The sequence below is a fragment of the Ailuropoda melanoleuca genome, chromosome 17 (assembly GCF_002007445.2).
Source record: "Ailuropoda melanoleuca isolate Jingjing chromosome 17, ASM200744v2, whole genome shotgun sequence".
Lineage (NCBI taxonomy): Eukaryota > Metazoa > Chordata > Mammalia > Carnivora > Ursidae > Ailuropoda > Ailuropoda melanoleuca.
The window spans coordinates 20,981,880-21,003,178 of NC_048234.1; the positions used below are offsets into that span (position 1 = coordinate 20,981,880).

At 36.6% G+C, this 21,299-nt stretch overlaps 1 protein-coding gene across 7 annotated transcripts in view; it reads left to right on the plus strand.

The window, feature by feature from the left end:
* Positions 1-21,299, plus strand: part of RFX3 (regulatory factor X3) — a 275,646-nt gene that overhangs the window by 194,360 nt on the left and 59,987 nt on the right. For 6 of the 7 annotated variants that reach the window (XM_034647224.1, XM_002919098.4, XM_034647226.1 and 3 more), the window contains 3 exons: positions 2,186-2,260; positions 10,801-10,982; positions 14,568-14,687. In XM_034647224.1, the coding sequence (XP_034503115.1) occupies positions 2,186-2,260; positions 10,801-10,982; positions 14,568-14,687 (377 nt within the window). The remainder of the gene's footprint in view (positions 1-2,185; positions 2,261-10,800; positions 10,983-14,567; positions 14,688-21,299) is intronic. The other variant, XM_034647228.1, reaches the window with a different exon arrangement.

Consider the following 21,299-nt stretch of genomic DNA (forward strand, 5'->3'; position numbering starts at 1 on the left):
GCCGGGCACTGAACCTTAGTGCAGAGCATTGACTTCTCAAAAAAAAAAATCACCTCCTGTATAATCATCATCTAAAGCTTCACTGGTTTAAGGAAGAAATGGAAAATGTTTGTCTCCCATGCCCACTTTTTAATGATAAAGAACAGCAGCCACGAATCCTTTTAGTCATAAAGACATTAAAATTGCTGATTAATAACCACACACAGACCTGGGTTTCGCCCTCACTACTGCAGTGACACCGCTGGTCATTTTCACCTTTCATCTCGATGTGGAAAATCACGCGGTGCAGGTCATTTTATTTTTATTTAGTAGACTGAAATCGAACCTCGAATTCTCCACACTCAAACTTGGAAGAAAATGTAGGCATCGTAGCAAATCAGACTTTTGAGCAAATTCTTTACAGAAGTGATCTGAAGTCACGTGAGGGTGAGGCTTTGCAGCTTTTCTTTTTCTTTTGATAGATGTGTTCTCTTTGAAAACAAGAACACTTACAGATGCCCTTTTAAAAGACGCACTACCGAGGTCCTTTATGGTTTTGAAGTTTAACATTTTAGTAAAAAGCTTGCGTACTCATTATGCTTACATTGCTCTTTCTATAATGTGTCTTTTTTCACTAGTACGGTATCACCTTCTTTTCAGTTGATTTTCAAGTAGGATGGTAAGCTACGTGACCATTCCACCCGGGAGGAAGAGTGTTTAGAAGCCAGGTTACTTAATTTTGTGATCTAAAAGAAATTAACAGTGAAACAAATTGTATTACATCTTCTTATGAATTATTACAATCTCTATTTTAAGAATATTTTTTTTCTATAATTCCTAGCCTAACATTTTTGTCAGTATTATATCTTGTTAACTCTAGGGAGGAAGAACCGGTAACTTGTGGAAATAACATAAAATAGAATTAAAGCTATTAAGTTCCCAAGTTGCTTGGAAGAAAATTGGATTTAATGCTGATATAATTGAGACTGAACATTCCGTGGATAACGTTCCACCAGAAAGCAATTGGGAAGTTGGTGGGGGGAAAAAAACTTTGCTTTGGACATTGCCATCCATGGTTTTTATGTTGGTGGGGGGACACGGTATGTGAGCATTTCAATGCATCATTAGTTTCCATAGCCACTGTAAACGAGAAGTAAGTTAACTATATTTGAAAACACGAAGTATTCTTTATCGCTGCTTCCACTGATATGTTGATTTGATCACATGGTAGAAATAAAAGTAATGAAATCAATTTTCTCTCTTACATAATGTGATTTTTAAATTTAACTTTAGTTAATATTGTTAATGTAACCCAGTAACCAAATAGAGTGCATTCAGAACCTTTTTTTACAGTACACGCCTTAGCAATAGGAGCCGAGGGAGAGACACCTTTTGATATGAGGTTATCAAGAGCGCACCCTGTTTATTATTGGCACCTGCTACTTAATTAGGGCGCTGTGATTTCTCATGGTATGTGGAGATTACATGGTATAAAACTTTTCTGTGGTTGTCCTTTTCTTTGTTGACTCTGAATTATTTTCTCTTTTATGTTTCATTTCTGCTGTCATTTCTAATAGCGCTGCCTCACCACCACTTCCTAAAATATAACTCAGGGGCCATGATTACATCGTAGTGTTTGTTCATACTAATGACCCTCCACTTCCAAATTTTAATACAGGGTTGAGAGAGGAATGGATAGAGTTAGTAGCTTTTGAACATTAATGAAGGAGTCCTTGTACATTTGCATTAAAATACTAATGCATGTTAAACACAAAATCTGCAGGGTAATTTTTCTTTCATGACAAAAATAGAGCAGATATTAAATACTCTTTAGGTGGGAGACTATTTGGAAAGAGAGTGGTTACTATCCCACGCCTTGAACTCTGAAAGTCAAGACCATTTTCTCATGACTAGAAAGAATCCACCGGGGTTCCTGCTCCTCAGGCCTCCATTCTGGTCGTCATCACAGACTGTCCAAAAAAGAGGTGTACTTTTTGCGATCGGGCTTATCATTAGCGTGCCTATTTTTATTTTATTCTCTGGGGGTGGGGCGGGAAGATGGGGGAAATACACATTGAGTTGAGAGCTGTTCATTAGCCACCATTGAAGAAGAAACTGAGCTTTAGAGAATCTATCAAAAATTCTCTAGTGAGCCTTTTATTACTATCTTGTCTTGAGCCCTTTTTTTAATGACATCTATTATCAGATTGAAATGGCGATTGAGACGCTGCAAAAGTCTGACGGTCTGTCCACTCACAGAAGCTCTCTCCTCAACAGCCATGTAAGTTGCCTCTTCTTCATGTAAACTAATCTCTTGCTTGTTCTGCATGTGTTGCTTGCTTCTAAATGCTTGTTTTATTTATTTACTTATTTATTTTGCTTCTTAACCTTCTTTCCTCAGCCCCCTATGATCTCTGTATCCCTTAATGGCTGTTTTGTACAGTGGAATATCTATAAAAAAAAAAAAAAATGGAGCCCCCAGTATACTGCTTTACTAGGTTTTTGTGCTGTTTTGGTACAGATGTAACATTTCCAAGTTAATACCGAGCTGCCATTTACTTGTGAAAGTTAATTAATGGGGATTTTCAACATTTAAAGCTTTCTGGTTTGATATTAATTGACTCTGAAGCAAATGCTTGTGATCCGCATCTCTGTGTCCGAAGCAGGGAGACCGTCGTCTCTACTTGTACGACCAGTAGTATTTTCTTTAAGTTGGGATGGTTAATACCAAATCCAATGGTAAACTGTCTGAAAATGATTTATTTACCAGTAAGACTATATGAGGTGGGCAGGAAACAGCGACCTACATGAGCTCAGGTCTTGAGACTTACAGAAAAATGAAACTGGGCCAAGAGAAGTGAGACTCTTGATAAGCCATAAATTGCTAACAATTGAGGTTAAACAGGATCATTGTTACTATTTCTTGATGCTTTTAACTGTTATCAGATGCAGCCATCACAGTAACACTGGTAAGTCTGGGAAAAGAGCAATGACAGTTTTGTGATACTATAAACATTTTCAAATTTCAAATTCAGGGGAACTGATGGAAATGCTGATTAAAAATTATTTTGTTGCCATGATTTCTGAATATATGGGAAAAAGTAAATAGAGCAATGACTTATATCTGTTTTAGACATATCTGCTAAATTAGTATCAGTGACAATACACTAAGAATTAAGAGTTTTCCCTCCCAACTGGCAGTGCATTCTTAAACTGAGAGATAAGTTATTATGATTTTTAAATTCTTTCCCATATTTTGTGAGTGAAAATTCTAAAATTGAATCACCCAACTGAAAAGAAATATTGTTATTTTTTCAATAAATCTAAAACCTTTAGTTCACAGGTAATGTTTCACTGTGCTTTTTAAATAATTGACTTTTCAAAGATTTAAATTTTATATTCCAACATAACACTACTTCCATGTGTTTTACACATTTCTTTTTAAACGAATATTGTGTGTTCTTTCCTTTTCAAGGTAAAAGTATCATGGCAAAAAAAAAACAGGTTAGCCAATTTGGAGAATGCCTGCAATTCTGGTGAAAATTATAGGTTGTAAATTTCAAAATAATATATATTTTGGCCTTTCTTTTTTTTCAAACAGTTTAAGGAATGTGATTTTCCCCCCTGTCTGAAAATTTGTATGCAATATGTCTCTTTTATATGTTTCATCAGTATATCGCTGCTGTGTTAGCATGAATTTGTAGTTGTGTATAAAGGCTGGTTTAATGTACACTATTAGGGTGTATTTTTTGGGGGGTGGGTAATGACTAACTGGTGTTCATGTTTTGAAAATGGCAAGTAAAGATGTTCGCTTTTAATTAAAAATGTACAGGGACGTAAGAGAAAAAAAAAAAAAAACACCTGAAGTTTACAGTTACCTTTTTGAACTGTGAGACTTCTAAGAAATTGTGTTTTGTTATTCAATTCATATCTCATTTTCACTTGAATTATGCCGTTTAGTAAAATATGTGATATGTTTAATTTTAACTTGAATTACCTATATTTATTAGTATTCCATGAACAATAATGAAGGTATAAGAACTTTTTTTTTATATTTTTTTGGAAACTTTTCAGATATGTTGGGGTTTCTTTGAGATTATTATTCTCTTGCAAAGCTCATGAAATAATATTTAATGTTAATGAATGTGTGGCTTAAGCTGTACCAACAACAAATAAATGTTTGTGACTCTGTGGCTTCCTATTTTTTATTACCTACCACAGCACCTCCTCCATAATGTTTTCTAATTACCAGAGACATTTCAGTATATAGAGTGGGCATGAATATTGTGACTGCAGTGATAATCTTTCTCTAGATGCCCTGATTCGTTTTTATTACACCTCCAAGGTAGTTAAATTCATGTAAAGCACATTTACGGTCAAGTCCTTAGAAATACCAATGATTCTGCAGATGCTATAGGAACAGTAGAGGAAGGATCCATGGTGTCTCTGCTGACCAGTCAGGGTTCTCCCTGAACGCATAACAAGAATCCTGTTGTTTGTCTGTCCTAGGGAACTTAACAATGCTCCTCGTCTTCGTTAGCTTAATCCAAATAACTGATGACCACCTGCTAAGGGCATTTTAAATTCTGTGAACTTAATTGATGATGTTCCCTTGTAAAGAAAAATTTTAGCAGAAAAGTTTTTAAAAAATATATCCTTAATAAATGTCAGTAAACTGTAAGTTACCTTTATCTGTCACTATACAGGACATAATAGAGATTAATTTGAGGTTTGTGGGATTATTTAAAGTGGACATGAATCCAACTTTACGATGTTACTTCCCTGACTTATCAGTTATTACAAAGGATCGATTTCATTAGGGAAAAAATTAGGAGACCTGATCAATAATTTGTGTCCCGTATTTAGTAGTTTCAGAAGAGGCATCTTAATCATAATTTTTGAGCAGAAAGTCTATTGTCATTCTATTTCGGAATATGGGATAATGGGTTTCCTATTTTCCCTTTCGACATTTGATTATTCAGAGTAATTTAGAAAATTCTTATTAGGGTCAAACCAAATAAATAATCTCCTTTCAGTAGAATCCAATATGATTGCTTTGTTTTTCACCTTTCCACACATTAGAAGATGGGGTGGGGTGGGGTGGGGTGTTGAATTTTGTGTGCCCTTTTCAGCATATCCTTAAGAGTACTTGGTACTGCTGCTCCGTTTTTATCATTATCTTGCTATCATCCTCCAGGTGGAAATGCATAGATACTCCTCAGTTTCGTACCCTATATAGTGCCCCACTCGTAAACTGAGTACAGTTACACTGAGTGCCATGGTTTTTTTTCTATTATTATCAATATTCACATAATGGCAGTTATTTCGATAGTAGCACCGTGGAGGCAACAGTGAATACATACTGACAAGTTAAAGTCCCAAGAGAGTAAGGATTTTATATGTTTTGTCCGTCGATGCATCCCTGGTGCCTAGAACAGTACCTGGTACATGATAGAGGTTTCCTAAATATTTGCTAAATGGATGAACATAGGAAACAAGAAATAGAAGGGAACAGACCTTATCTTACCTTCAGTATTCTAAGTACCTTTGCCAATCATGTATACATTTATTTGGGGACTCATGCACGCATTGTTTTGTTATCAAGTATGCTTCCATAGGTTTGTCGATGAACATTGTTGGCATAGAGGCCTTCTCTCTGCATACCATTTGAGTAAAAGAGTATCTGATCACTCTATCATTGCTCCACGGGCAACCGTTAGTTTAAGAGTAGACAACTTTGTTTCTCTCCAAATAATCTTAATCCTTCAAAAAAATAATAGCCAAGGGTGATATCACTCATCTCCTTGTATTTTAGAGTGGTACTTTCAATTTAGCTTTACAGAATTTACTCTATTAGTACAATAATTTTTATTTAAATATTTTTATTTCCAAATCTTTTGTATGTGAAGATGCAGTGGGGCTAAATGATGCAAATTGTCTGCCTAAAACAAGCTAGGGTATCATTGCAGACTGAAGTTTATTTTATACTCCTCAATTGTAATTAATGTAAGTTGGCACTTAATGATTATTTTGTATCCAATGTGAGATATTTTAGATTGCAAATTCGAACACAGAAATATTCTTAAACTAATTGTTCCAATTTCCACATAAGGTTCTTGAACTTCTCATGCATTTTTAAAAAATTCCTTCTAAAGTATATAAAAAACATTAGGCATTTATTTTTTATACTTTTTACAATCTAGCAAGTAGTTGTTTTATGAATTTTGTTGGTTTTAGCTACTGAAATATTTTCAGCTCAAAGCAAACCCTTGTTTTATACTCACTTTCCCTTGACTTTGCTGTATTGTAAATATAAGTTATGACAGAAATAAGACCTGTCAAAATGCGTATCATCAGTGAACTGAACTTAAAATGAATCCTAATGGATAATAATCCATCTGGGAAAAAATGCCAAATGTTACATTTAGATGTTAATTGGGGAATGCAGTATGTATTTTTTTTTAATTTGTCGATCAGTATTTCCCTTTGGGAAAAATAGGAACTATTCATCTTCCTTAATCTACCCTGATTAGTATAGATTAAATGCAAAGGTTGAAAGATGCAATTATCTTGGTTTCCACCCTTACATGAATTTGTGTTAGTTCATTAGTAAAATAATCAAGTTTTAAAGATAAAGGTTAAAAGTTCCTAGGGTATTTTATGGGCTTTTAAAAACCATAAATGTAAACAAATATTTTATGCCATTTTATAAGAGAGTGAAAGAAATAGTAATAATTTAGTTCCAAATTGCTAAATGTTAAGGGTGTCGAATTTTAGTGTCCAAAGGGATTTTATTAAAGACAAAACCCAAGGAAACTGTATCTTATAACAGGCCCTGACTTCCCTTGGGCAGCACAAGAAGTGTATGCCTTTAGGTTACACTTAACGGCCAGGTTTCTCTTTCAACAAAATTAATCCTTTCTTATACTGTGTTTCAGACTCAGATACCTGAATTACAATTTCATCACTGTGTCAGAACTTGGAGGGGAAGTAACTGGCGCGTAGAACGCACATGATAATCCCCCGCTGAATCTCAGGGTCTAACCCCGTAGCCCCTAAACCGATGTCCCCTTACGCAGGAAGCTCCCAGCAGCACTGTGCTTGGGTGGGAGAGTTGCCCCCAGGTTTCCTAGCTGGAGTCTCCATCCTTCAGGGCTTTCTACCTCCACTCGACCTCCTTCTGCTGTTCCAAAGTGATCTCCAGCCTTCTGGCAAGGAATCAGTGTTCTTCTCCTGCAAATAAGGGGCAGGGAACAAAATGTACCTCGGCTGCGTGGTCATAAGCAGTCATGAGTTGTAGTCATCAGAACACCCACTCATACAGAGTTTTTCAAACCAACTGACGATGTAGATACATACCTATACACACATATTACAAATAAACTCAGGTTTCTTAAGAACTGGCTTAGAAGTGAAGGGTCTATAAGAATCTAAAACTATGTACAATAAGACAAAAAGTTTGCAAAGCAGTCAGTCCAGATTATTGGACTCACTGAGCATTTCAGAGGACCACACAGCCAATCCAGTAAAAACTGCATTTTCTCTAAACTATTCATTTGGGGCTTGAGTAATATTATCCAGGCTTCCAAGTATTTTAAGACAATTTGTATTGTCATTATCTCACTGCTTCTGTGAAAAGTTTTCTTTGATTAAGAATGGCCTCATTAACTCTTTTATATATGTCAACATACCTTTGGACTCAAAATATTTTATGTTGAACTTCAGTATTTGCACTAGTCTTCACTTTTACAAAGGGCATCTTAAGAGCACACCCTTCAAATATTTTATTATTAGATTTGCTTCTCAGTTTTTTTTATCTACCAGACAATTTTCTTTATCGTGAGAAAATAATAAGCTGTCATTTTTAGATACCTGTCTTTACGTTTAAGTAGTTAAATATTGCAAGAAAACTAATAAACATTTGAGGCAGTTAACGGAAATTTTCTATTTGCATCTCATTAATTAAACAAATTATTTTATTTGCTTTATATCATTAAAGGTATTGGATCAGATCTGTTTTTACTAGTTGTATACTTTTGGTTATAAAGTTCATGTTATAAGATTATTTTCCATTTCTGAAAAAAGAATATCCTTTAAATTAACAGTTCCTATATAGATATATGTTCTGTTCATTAGCGAAGAAGGAAATATCTTTTATTTATTTTTGTTACAAAATCCTACTACTTTGGCTTTGACAGTATGCCTTTTATGAGGAAGCAAAGGTAATATATACAAACATATCTTTAGTATTTTTAACTTACATGTGTTGCGTGTTCAATACTTGTAGACGTGAACGCTTGATTAGTTCAGTTGCAAAATATTGTTTTCCCAAAAATATTTAGGGTTTTTATACGTTTGCCTCTCTGAGGATTCTTTTTTGGTGTTTCCTTTAGATTCCTTCATCTCAAGAAGCTGAATTTCTCAGAGAACATTCCTTTCTATGTTTCTGTAGTCTATGTCCTATATTTCTATGTTCTTTATATATTTAGAAAACCAACGGAAGGCTTTCTCTAGTATATGCACACAGAACAAGAGCTAGCACTTCTGGGCGGTATGGCTCACTAGAGCTTCCCCAGCACCATTCAAGTGAGGAAACAATGCCTTCAGATGCCAGTCATTCAACTGAGGCACGTGAATGAAGTGTCTGGGGCAGGTTTGTACGGCCGTATTTTGTGTGTCATCGACTGCAGTTGCCTTCGTAATCTACAGGATCTTAAAATTTATGAAGAAACGCTAGAGGCATCCTGACCCACTGTGGTAGGCAGAATACTAATCTGAGCCTTAATAACTGGATTTTCCAATCATTGTGTCCCCTCTCTTTTATACAAAATGAATACGCATTAGTGAACTTATTCTGTGTGTTATTTAGAATACTCAGAAATCACACATCTCTGGAAAATGCCTTTCCTGACAGTCAGGTTACAGACTATTCATCTCTAAAGAATTCTTTTTGACCTTTACTTTTTCTGTCATTATGTAAATGAATGTTTATTTTGTGTAACCTTTTAAAGAGGGAGGGTTGTCTATGTGATAGAGGCAATGGGTATGTTTAAATGTACATACTCATATACGTAAGTGTTCACGGAGAACTTTAAGTCTCCCTGACCAGAATATGAACTTTATTTTTAAAAGTACTCTGCTCCGGGGGTACCTGGGTGGCTCAGTTGGTTAAGCGTCCCACTCTTGGTGTCAGCTCAGGTCTTGATCTCAGGATCGTGAGTTTAAGCCCTGTGTTGGGCTCCACACCCAGTGTGGAGCCTTCTTTAAAAAAAAAAAAAAAAGTACTCCGCCCTAACTTGTAGACTTGGCGGCCATATTTTCTGAACCAACATCAGAATGAGATTAATGACATAAGTTTAATTAAACATAAGCATCATGTAGGAATATTTGAAATTAAAATGTTCTGGGCAATTCAGCTGTCATAGTTAAAGGCAATAATTCAGAAAATATTTTTAATGGATTTTCTTACGAAGAGTCTGAAAGTTCAAGTTCTAAGTTTGTTCACAAATCTTAAAATATGTAAGCAAATGCTTTAATATATTTGAATGTCTATATTGTCTTTTTTGGAATATGATTATAAATTCCTAGAGGACAGGAGTGAGATCACAATCATTGCTACATCACTAGGTGCCTAGCACATTGCCTGGCTCATAGTTGATGTGCCAGGAATTCTTGGGCTCCCATAACTTATGTTTAATTTAAATTGCATGTAAAAATATCACTTCTTTATCACACCTCTTATATATGGCATGGAAATTTTGTTGAGACAAGTAATGTGAAGTATTTGCTGCTTTATGGAAATAACAACCGGTATGCAAGTAATCAGGAAACGTGTGTTGGGAACCAGCTCGGGCTCTGAGACAATCTGTGACCTTAAGAAAGTCATTTAAATCTATTTCATTTCTCCTTTTATAAAGAAATGAATGAACGAGTTAATAATTTAATTTTCCTACAATTGAAATTCAGTAATGCATATCTACATTATATTTTCTAAAATTTTTTGCACTTGCTATACTTGAAAGATTATTTTTAAAAAATAGAAGACAACATAAACCTTTAAAATGTGAAGCTACAGACTGAAAAAATGTTGTTTTACTAACTACCATTGTAATGTGTTTTCCAAAATTATGTAAAAACATAGCAGGGAGGTAGAAAAACTCCAATGATTATAATAAAAGATTCCTTTTAATTACATATTTAAAAAAAATCAGTATCTAGTGACTTTTTTTTCCTTCTGGGGAAGAAATGACTGAATTTTTTCCTTTCTGCTTGCAGAATTTGACCCACTAGATAACACCGTTGTTGTCCTGTTTGAGTAAAGTAGATAAATAAATTAAAATTCTGTGTAAATGAATAGAAACTTAATACAAAAACTCATACGAGGCAGCCTGCTGTTCATGTGTTAAAACAAACTAACACTAAAGCCGTATTTTGTGCACGCTGCCAGGCTTGGAAACATGTCTTGTTCTGTAGCAATTATACGTTTTATTTATGACCAGTTAATAGGATTATTTGAATTCCCCAAAGAGGTGTTTATCTACAGAATTGCAATCAATACAGGGAATATTAGTGTTCTTTACGTGTCCTTGAATGTTTGAAGGCGTGGACGCGGTCCGGGGTCATAAACTATGTTCAGCGATGTACATTTCCGAGAGTTTTCAAGGTCAAATTATACCAGCCTTTGAGTTACAACAGTTTACCCTATTACAAGGCTTGATGAAGATCTTCTAAGTATTTCTGCGTGTTGTATTTATAGTGGCTTGTAGATATTTTGGTAAATTATATGGTTTCTCTGTGTTTACCCTGTCTTATTTATACTAGCTCCAGTGGCTGTTGGACAATTACGAGACGGCAGAAGGAGTGAGCCTTCCCAGAAGCACGCTGTACAACCACTACCTACGACATTGTCAGGAACACAAACTGGACCCAGTCAATGCTGCTTCTTTTGGAAAACTAATAAGGTCAATTTTTATGGGATTACGAACCAGGAGATTGGGAACTAGGTTAGTATGAAAAAATAAGATCATAAACTAATCCCTCTTTTGCAAACTAAAGCAGTTCAGTGTATTGTTTGAGCCAAAGTGCTTGATTACAGATAGCACATAAAGAAAAAAATAAGGAAATAGCTCAGTTTATACAGTCTCTCATGTAGAGGTCATTATTCAAGGAATACTGCCAAACCAGAACAATGCTTTGTCTGTTATATTTAATGTAACTGAGCACAGCTTTGAGAAGAGTTGATTCTCAAATCATACAGAAATCAGCAAGCCAAACTGTTAGTGTAAGAGTTACACATGGTGCCTTAAACATTAATATATATCACTATTTTCTCTTTTTCAAAATAATCAGACTAGAGATGAGTAAGTGATGTAGTCAATGGAAAACTATGTATCTCTTGACTCTTGCAAAATTATATTGAAATGTCTTTATAAATAACTTCTATTTGAATAGAGTGAGAAATTAAAGCTGAGTTTTTCTTTTCATTTCTGGAGATCAATTAAAAATCATTTGGTGAACTTGAAAAATTGGGGAGTTTGAAGCCCTCAGTAATGACATGGTCCTATTTAACCTCTTGTTAGTCTTTTTTAAGCTCTTAACTGTGAAAACATACGTGTATAGAAGTACAAATGTACTATACTTCCATTGCACGGAAACCAATAATGTAAAAGAGATTCTTAGTTTCTGGTTTCTTTCCTTTGGAAAGACATATGAGTGTTTTTACTAATCAAAATATGATGAACATAATACTTGGAACTGTAGAGTTTCATTTTGGGCCTTTCTATAACTTTTACAAATTATCATAACATAAATATTTTAAGAAGCTGGGCAGAAGGATATGGATGCTTGCGATTTCCTAAATCCTACAGAAATCCATATTAAAAAGTATAAAAATAAAGATGCTTTGCTGTATAACACTAGATGATATACCTGCATTGGTTTTTAAGTCACAGTTTCCTAGTATTTGGAGAAGAGTAGTTAATATTTTTAATAAAACAAAGAGACCCTCGGTAATTGACTTCGTTGTAAATGTATGCTAAAAAAAAAAAAAAGGGAATGTGTCAGTTTGACGAGGTCTGTATGTATTCAGAGTGTGAATACTCCTTTCTGTTGCATTTCAAGTGATTGTACAGCCTTCCGGTTGCTGGAGGTTCAGTTCTCTCATAAATATATTTTCTTCTACCTATACTTGAAAAGATAGTATACTTTAAACCGGAGAATCTGATTGCCTGTTATGGCTAAAGGAACTAAAGCTTTCAGCCCCTTGAAAAAAGCTCTTTGTCTCGCTCATATTTTTTTTCCCCCAGAACCACAAAAATCATCATTTGGGGATCTAACTTACTATCCCCTTGCCGAAGGCTCTGTAGTTATGCATACCGTGCCGATATTTTGAGACTCTGGGCTTTATTCAACATTCTAATAGTGGTATTGTTGTTCTCCTTTTGTTGCTGAGAGGGATTTCAGTGGGTCCTATTTTGAGGCTCCATTCAAACCTTGAAACACATCTTTAAAATAGAAAAGGACAAAATTGGGGTTGTTTGGGTTTGTGAATGAGTGGAATCCATACTCTATAAGTACATATTGCAATAGTGCAGCGTTTCCTTTCTGATGTTCTGTTTTCCCCCCTCACTCTGTAACAATTATGTCTCCTGTTCCTCTTATAAAATTGTATGTAGTGTTTGCAATTAGAGATGGAAAGGAAAGCCTAGAAGAAGAATAAGGAGAAAAGAAACCCTATGGGGAAAGTTTAAGCAAATGCTATGTTACGAAGACAGCAGAACTCTAATGTAGAAATCACTGACAACGATGAGAGGAAAGCACCAGAGATTCGATCATGGAAAGTGGTTTCACATTCATTTACTACTCCTAACCCAGGGAAGAGAGAGAAAGTCAGTATTATAAATCATGAGGCAAACTCCCTCAGATACTTCTTCTTTTTTTTTTTTTTTTTTTTTTTTTGGATGAACAATATGCAGAGCTGTTACTTGTTCATCAATAAGATAATCTGGTGAATTAATTCAAACTAAAACTAGGCCTTTTTTCAACGTTTTGGAGCTAAGTGAAACAATAAAATCACCGTGTTTCTGAACAAAGGCAAATTGAAAGGTACCTTTTGTTAGAATCCATCTGCAAATTAAGTTTAAGCGAAGAAGACCGTGAAACATGGCTGATCTACCCCAACCATCGCCCCACCAACCGAATGAAAATGCTGATTTGTAGGAAATGGAGAAGAGACTAGACACTTTATCTATATTGGTCTACAAGAGAGACACCGTTTTACTCTGTAGCTGTCGTTGGTTACATCCCCTGGGGAACATCTGCTTCCCACCCCTATTCTACTCCCTACCCTTCTCCTGTTTGTAAGGGAGAGCATTACGAATTGGTGTTTTTTGTTTTCATTTTTTGTTCTATTCTGCAGTGGATTTTGGAGACAAGATCTAATTTCTGCAAGTAGAAGGCCTTAAGTTTTCATACTGTTTTATTTTCCCAAAAGTAGGTAGATATTAAATGCCCTACTTTTTAAAAAAAAATAGCAGTATTATTTATGTAATAAGATTTTAATGTCTTTGAATATATAGGCTTCATCTGATACATGTCTTTAATTTTGGAAGTAAAATTCTGTTCTATTTTTATATAAAATATTTAATCCACACTCTTCTTGCATTTCTTTTTGTAAATGAAAGAAAAAAATGGAAAAAGCAGCTGATGTCTTGCTATATATAGACTTGTGAAAAACTATTTTCCCTTTGCAAAAATTTACATATTTAAAATGTTATTTTTGCAAGAATTTGCAAATTTCATTCAGAGCAAAACTTTGTCATTTCTAATAACAAACATGGTCTTTCTCACGAACATAGGGAAATTGTGACAATTTTTATCCAGGTGGAAATTTGCCATTATAACAGAGAAATTTCCCCATGTCTGTTGTGACACATCTTTTTCAGCCCCCAAAACCGGTATGAGTTCGTTAGAACAGAGACTAATAAATACGTTTCAGAATCAATAGATTAAATGCCTGCTTCCTTTTAGGTTTCAAAATAGTAAAAAGTAGACTTCACCACAACATTCTGTGTCCATAAAGTTACCTTCATCATCTGCAGTAATAGAACTTGCAAACATGGAGAATGTATCCAAGACAGTAGATTCAAGATTTCTTTTCTTCGTTTTGTACAACCATTTTATAATAAATTCCCATCTAGCGTGCAACCCTTTCTCCTGTTAATGCATTTTTATTGGCCCGACCTTTTTTCCACCATTACCCCTTCTAAATTAGATTTCAAATACAAATTTGAAAAGAAAAGTGTAACTTACATGGACTAAGTGGCCTCTCGTACTAATATTTAAGTTCATAAGGAAAGATTTCTCGCGGGGCCCTGAGCCAACTGATTCAGAATCTTGTTTAGATTCTTCAGCTGTAGCCTCCATAAAAATATACGGGTGATCCAGAACAGCTGAATCATAAATATATAACATAAATATGCTGCTTTTACCTAATCTTTCCCAGTGTGAAGCTAGGTGGACATCTTATATGATTAATATTGATTTGACTGACTTTCTGTGTCTCTAATGTTTGTTGTTCTTTTATGAAGAGGAAACTCCAAGTACCATTACTATGGGATTCGTGTCAAGCCAGATTCCCCTCTGAATCGTCTGCAAGAAGACATGCAGTATATGGCTATGAGGCAACAGCCCATGCAACAGAAACAAAGGTAGACTCTGGAATGATCCCTGACCTGTCCAAGCTACGTATTTCCTGAGATGTGCAGTCTCCTTTTTTTCTAGAGCAAATACCCAAGTGTGCAAGAACGTGGCTATTGTCAGCACGTGCTTACTCCCCATGGACAGTTCTCAAATATGATTTGGTAGAATTTCATCCACCTGTCTGTTTTCCAAGTCTTTTTAAAATTACTAATCAGACAACCATTTAGCCCCTTGTAAGTTAAGTGTGACATCCCAAACAATGCAGCCAAGGAAACCCAACACAACACGTAAGGAGCAAACCCAAGCAAATGCTGCCTGGAGAAACTTGTTTCGGTGTTGGTGAGTTCCTTCCTTGCCATTGGCAACCTCCCTTAGTCACTCCTCTTGATATGGTGGGAGTACTGGCAATATGTTCAAGACTTCTTACATTTTCTTTGAATCTAACTTTTAAAGATGAAGAGTTGTAGATATTAAAGCTGTAAGAGGTCTTAAGCATTCATGGATGGATGGATGGATGGATGGATGGATGGATGGATGGATGGATAGACGGACGGAATCATAGATCTTAGAATTAAAAAAATACCTCAGTCTGGTCTGCCCCCTCAGCTTTGTGACAGTCAAAGCCTTAATAGCTCTGTTTTTCAGTGAAGTCCCAGAGAGGTTAAATGATTGGGACAAGCCCACAGTGCTTTTACATAGCCAGGGCCTTGTAGTCTCATGTGGGTTGTATCACAGTTTGGAGTAAATAAAATGAAAAATCTCTTCCTTTTTACCGGTATAACTCAGCCATAATTATAGTTATAATTTTTCTCTTCAATTGAGCATGCAGAATTAAGTAGAAGAAATGAGGCCTGTACACAGGTCGTCAGATGATCTGCCTCAATCTGCCTAATTTATTGATCTGGGATGATTAGTCAGGTCCCCTCCCCATCCATACTAGCTTAGTTGGAAGCATTAGCTCCAAGTCCCTGCCGGAGAAAGAATCTGTCACGCGGTCATCCTTCCTTTCCTTAGTGAGCGCTGATGACATCTCTGCCACCTGCTAGACCCCCATGTGCCCAGAGAAGACACAGTCTCTAACTCTGAGGAGTTCAGAAATCAGGAGGGGAGGCCCGGGAAACTTTTTTCATAAGTAATGCAGTGTGAAAAGTGCTGAAGTAAAGCTTTGATCCAGGAACTACTGAAATACAGAGGAATTTTCAGCTAACCCCAAGAGAATTGAGAGGCGTTTGAGGGGAACTCAGAAGGAACAGGAAAGAGGAGCATCAGGCAGAGGGACCCAGGCAAACTAGAGCACCAGGGGGATATAAAGTCCAGGATGTCCTTGGTAAGTACTGTGTGATTCGGTGAGGCTGACCCAGCAGGAGCAGAAGGTTGAGTCATTGAGCAGGAGATGAGATTTAAAACGTAATTTGGATCGTAGCTTAGGGGACTTGGTTGTATATGCAGATAATAAATTTGTTCTTTGTATGGAACATAGCTTTGAAGCTGTGGTAACACTATGGAGCAAAACAATGGAACTTGTACATTTTTTTTGTTTTGTTTTTTGAGACATGACTTATTGGGGACAAGACTATATTTCATGGGAGCAGACTGGAGGTAAAGATGCTTGTTAAGTAGTTTAACGTGATCATAATTTTTGGCTCTAGTGTTCCAGACTCAAGAGTCCATTCAGGATTAGCTATTAAATGGTTATCTCAAGGGTTTTAGATTTTTTATTCACATGTTCTCGACCTTTTTAAATTGATAATTTCTGGGGTTTTTTGAGGTATAGTCAGTAAAATGTATTAAAAGGTCTTGGAAAAATATAATAAAATAAATCATAGGGCAGTTCCTTATATGAAGGTGGAGTTTCTGTGAATTGCAATAAATTATTATTGTCTTGGGTTACAATTATCTTGTCCATCTGTTAGCGGCGACACTTAGAGCCTTTAGTTTCTGGTGTGTTCTCTGCGCTCATGTATCGCAGCACTGCACGGTGGAGCGGATGGTGAGGTCGAGACCAAAGCAAAGTTTGATTCAAAAATAACATATATTCGAACTTAAAAACGAACAAAAACTTGACAAATTGCACCTAAGATAGCTGAAGCTTACCTCTCCCTGTGATTTACCTGCAAAGAATCTCATGGAGATGGAAACCTTCAGGTGGCATTCTTTGTTTAAAAAAAAAAAAAAATGCCTGGGGTAGGAAGACAAGACCTGGGACTTAGAAAGGTACTTATGAAACAGATTCCAGAGCTCTAAAGGTTAACAAGCCATGAACACTCTGCCCTCTCAGTCTAGTTGTAATTGCTTTTAGAATTAGATGTAATGTGGATGTATTTAAGAAGGGATATAAAATTCTCAGTGATGTTAATAAATTGTACCAACTTTAGTTCCTTATAGTGTTTGCTTTCTTGTGAAATAAGAATGTGAAAGAACCAAAGAAGTAGAGTTGACCCTTGAGCAACAGGGAATTAGGGGCACCGATTCCCCCCCATAGTCCAAAATCTGGGGTATAACTTCTGACTCCCCGAAAAACTTAACTACTAATAGCTTAATGTTGACCAGGAGCCTTACCGATAATATGAAGGCGATTAACACACATTTTGTATGTTGTATTCTTGACAAGTAGACAAGAATACAATGTATTTTTAGAATAAAGTAAGCTAGAAAAAAATGTTACTAAAAAAAATCATCAAGAAAATACATTTACAGTATTGTATCTATTGAAAAAATTCTGTGTGTAAGTGCATCTGTGCTGTTCAGGCATGTTGTTCAAGGCCAGTGGTACTGAAATTTTCTTTGTTCTTTGTTCGTTTGTTTCTTTGTTTTTAATGATAGAAGTTTTGAATTATGGACAGTTGCTCTTGGAATGGTGTCTTGCTAACTGACTGCCGTGTTTCTGTTGTCGACCTCACAGACCCCTCGTTGGGATTAGCAGGACGCAGGGAGGTTTCTGTTTTATCTCTGAAGGATTCTACCAACTGGCCACATTTATAGGCCTTCAGTGAAACCAGTTATCCCATTGTGCGGAAGCACTTGGACAGAAGAGGGAGAGTTTCTCTCCCTAAGTCTCGATGTCAGGGTTAAGAGTATTTGTTGAAAAACCGTGGAAAAAAGAAAAGTATTGGTATCATTTGTCTTATGGCTTATAAGACTCAGATGAGTCTATTGAATATATTAAATTTCACATAAGAAGAGCCTGCCATTCTTGTTAAAATGTAAGTGACATGTGAAAGGTTTAAAATATTTTATAGCAGCTACTTGTTTTTTTTTTTTTAATTTTTTTTAAAGATTTTATTTATTTATTCGACAGAGATAGAGACAGCCAGGCGAGAGAGGGAACACAAGCAGGGGGAGTGGGAGAGGAAGAAGCAGGCTCACAGCAGAAGAGCCTGATGTGGGGCTCGCCCATAACGCCGGGATCACGCCCTGAGCCGAAGGCAGACGCTTAACCGCTGTGCCACCCAGGCGCCCCTATAGCAGCTACTTGTATTTAATATTTTAGAATATTCAAATAGTCTCAACGCCCAGAGCATTAGTGCATGTATCTACAAGTGCACATCTTCCGTGGTATAAATTTACATGTTTTATGTGTTCTTATGGAATGAAAACTCAAGTATATGCAGTGATCATTTGATTAAATAGAAGTGAAGTTTTGGAGCTCAATTTGTACGTTTTTTGTGAAGTTTGGAATCGTAGTAGTTGGAGAAGTACTGATGATTGTTGTTCGTATAATTTTAATTTTTAGAACCCCTTTATGTTTGGTGTCTCATTTGAAGATTTGATGGGGTAGTAGAGGAAACTCCCACTTGTCTACAAATCCGATTCCCAGCAACACCACCACGAGTCTGGAAATAAATGGGAACAGCTTCTGATTGAAAAAAACAGCTGTCACAGAGTCCATAGTTTAGCTTAATTGACAAGATGAAGCCATCCTCAAGCCATGTACCTAAACTAAGGGAGCAGATTAGAGCCCCTTGATTCATAGGCAATCATGAGATAGAACAGCTGGCAAGAGGAAATGTAAGTGACAAGTTGACAAGGGTCTTCTGTTTGCTTTCGGGTTAATTGACACAGAAGTATGTGCACATTCAGTGGAGGGACAAGTAGACCCAGGGTACTCCCATGGTTTTGAGTATCATTAGTCAGCGACTGGAATCTAGTCTAACACAGTGTAATAAGTTTGGCTTATTGATGACATCATGGGTGATTGAAAAGAGGTAAAGTATCCTGGGTAAGAAAGCAGGAGAATGTGTAATCATTTGTTTTAGTTTTTTTTTTAATATCTTCTATTAAAAATATTTCATATGAAAATAACTTCAGCACTTAAATGTCATCTTCGGTTTCAAGGAAATTCACTCATAGATAATTTGCTTGCCCTAATTTGGACAATAAATAAATTAGGTTATTATAGAACAAAAAGGAGATCAAGACTTCTCAGGTCTACAAACCAAGTAAAAATGTTTGCTGCAGTTTATTTTTAATATTTAAAAGAAGCACCTAGAGAGTGTTGGCATACATATTTGAGTTATTCTTCCAAATCCTTGTAGCAAAGGTGGTGAAATGAAGCCAAGTGCTTTTGACAGTGTGCTGGGCTGTGTTTGATCTCAGTGGCCGTTCTCAAAATATTAAGGTGCATTTTTCGTTCCCCAACAAACACGTAACCTGCCAGCAGTTGCATACAGAATATTGTCCATCACATCTAAAAGAGATACCACAGAATCATAGACTATTACAGCTGGAAGGAAGAGATCCCCCAGTCCAGCGCATCCTCTTGATGAGAGAATTGAAGTCCATCAAGATAGAGAACTTATTCAACAATCATATAGCAACCAAGACAAGAACCCAGTTCTTTTGTCTTTGTTCTCACAAGAATGCCCCCTTTAAAGAGGGAAGATAACCCAAACAGAAACATACACATGTGATAAATTTGTGCACATGAAATAAAATGAAAAATCACACTTCAGTGAGTGTGTCCCAACTAGTGAGGACAGGTGTCACCTCTGATTCTGTGAAAGAAGGACTGAGAGGAGGGGAACCGGCCAGTTGGAAAGATGGCACAACAAGGCTGCTTTTGCTTTGCTGTAGACAGATATGGAAGCACACATGTTCCTAAGGAGTGAGGGAGGACAGGAGCCCTTGGCATTAGAAGACCTTCCCTAAGGGGCGCCCGAGTGGCTCAGCTGGTTGAGCGTCTGACTCTTGGTTTCGGCTCCGGTCATGATCTCGGGGTCGTGAGATTGAGCCCCGCATGGGGCTCCACACTTGGTGGGGAGTCTGTTTGAGATTCTCCCTCTCCCTCTGCACTTCCCCCAGTCATGTTCATTCTCTCTTTCTCTCTCTCAAATAAATAAACAAATCTTTTAAGAGAAAAACACAAAAAAGAGCTTCCTTAATATAGACTTCCCAGGCTAGTGGAAGGCACCCCGTATTTAAGATTGGGAAATAGGGACGTGAGGATAGGCTGCTCTGGCATTTCTGCAGTGTGCGTGAATAAACTTCACAGAACCTTGGTTTCTCCATCTGCAAAGTGGACATTCATAGCAGACTACCTCACAGATTGTTCTGAAGTTCGGGTGGAAAAAAAGTTTATAAAGGTTGTTTTGTTTTTGTTTTAAATAATTGGGAACATTCAAGTGTTAGGTAAATTATTATTATTAATACTATTATTTCTACATACTCTAGAGAACAGTTATCTCTTTAAGAATAAGGCCGTTTCAGAGAAGAATGAACCCTAGCAATTGGGCAACTTTTGACTTCCATTTCTTTATACCTCCAGGCAAGTGGTTTTCAGCTTTGATGATGTTAATAGTTTATTCTCCTTTCCTGGAACATGAATCCCCGGGGGTCACTGGAGAGCTTCTAGGGCCGGTAGGTTGCTTTTAGGCGGCTCAGGCTGGCTGGCGTCCTCGTGGGAAGATGATCACGTGCCTGCGCCTTTGGCTTCTGGAAACAAATAAGGAATCTTGGCACCCAAGGATCTAATGTTCACTGTGCCACTGCAGTGGTCCCCGATGTAAAGATAGTTTCCACTGAAGATCAGAGAATCAAAATTAATCACCATTCAGTAACTATTAACTATAGTAATTCATGTAAAGTTTGTTAATGGTAACAGTCACCACTTACCCTCTTGATAAACATTTATTGAACATTTTAAATGTCCTTCAGTAAACACTTTCTGTGCAAGATCTCTTTTGGCAATTACATGGGCTGTTTACTGATAAGGAAATGGAGGTCCATTTAATTTTGCTGTATGCGAGAAGCTCACTAATTTGTTTTTCCTTAGAGCCCCAGGTTCTCTTTTGTGGTTGTTGCTGTCTTGGCATCAGTTGGAGTCAGGTGGTTATTTTCCAAAGAAGGAGGGGGGCGCATCCCTGTAGAATCAGTTTAACAGGAAAGGCCAGCTACAGATCAAAGAAGTGTCGTGTGTATTTGTAGCAAGACTATACCAGTTCGACACATGAATCCCAAGTTGCCTTTGTGATGGGGACTCCTTGAAGAAATTCATGAGAATAGCTTCTGGCTCTTTCAACATTACATCCTCGGCCCCAAGCACATTGTCAGCACTGAGTAAATATTTGTTAAGTGAATGAATGATCTTTTATTTCAGCAAACGACCTCCTCCTTTCCCTGCC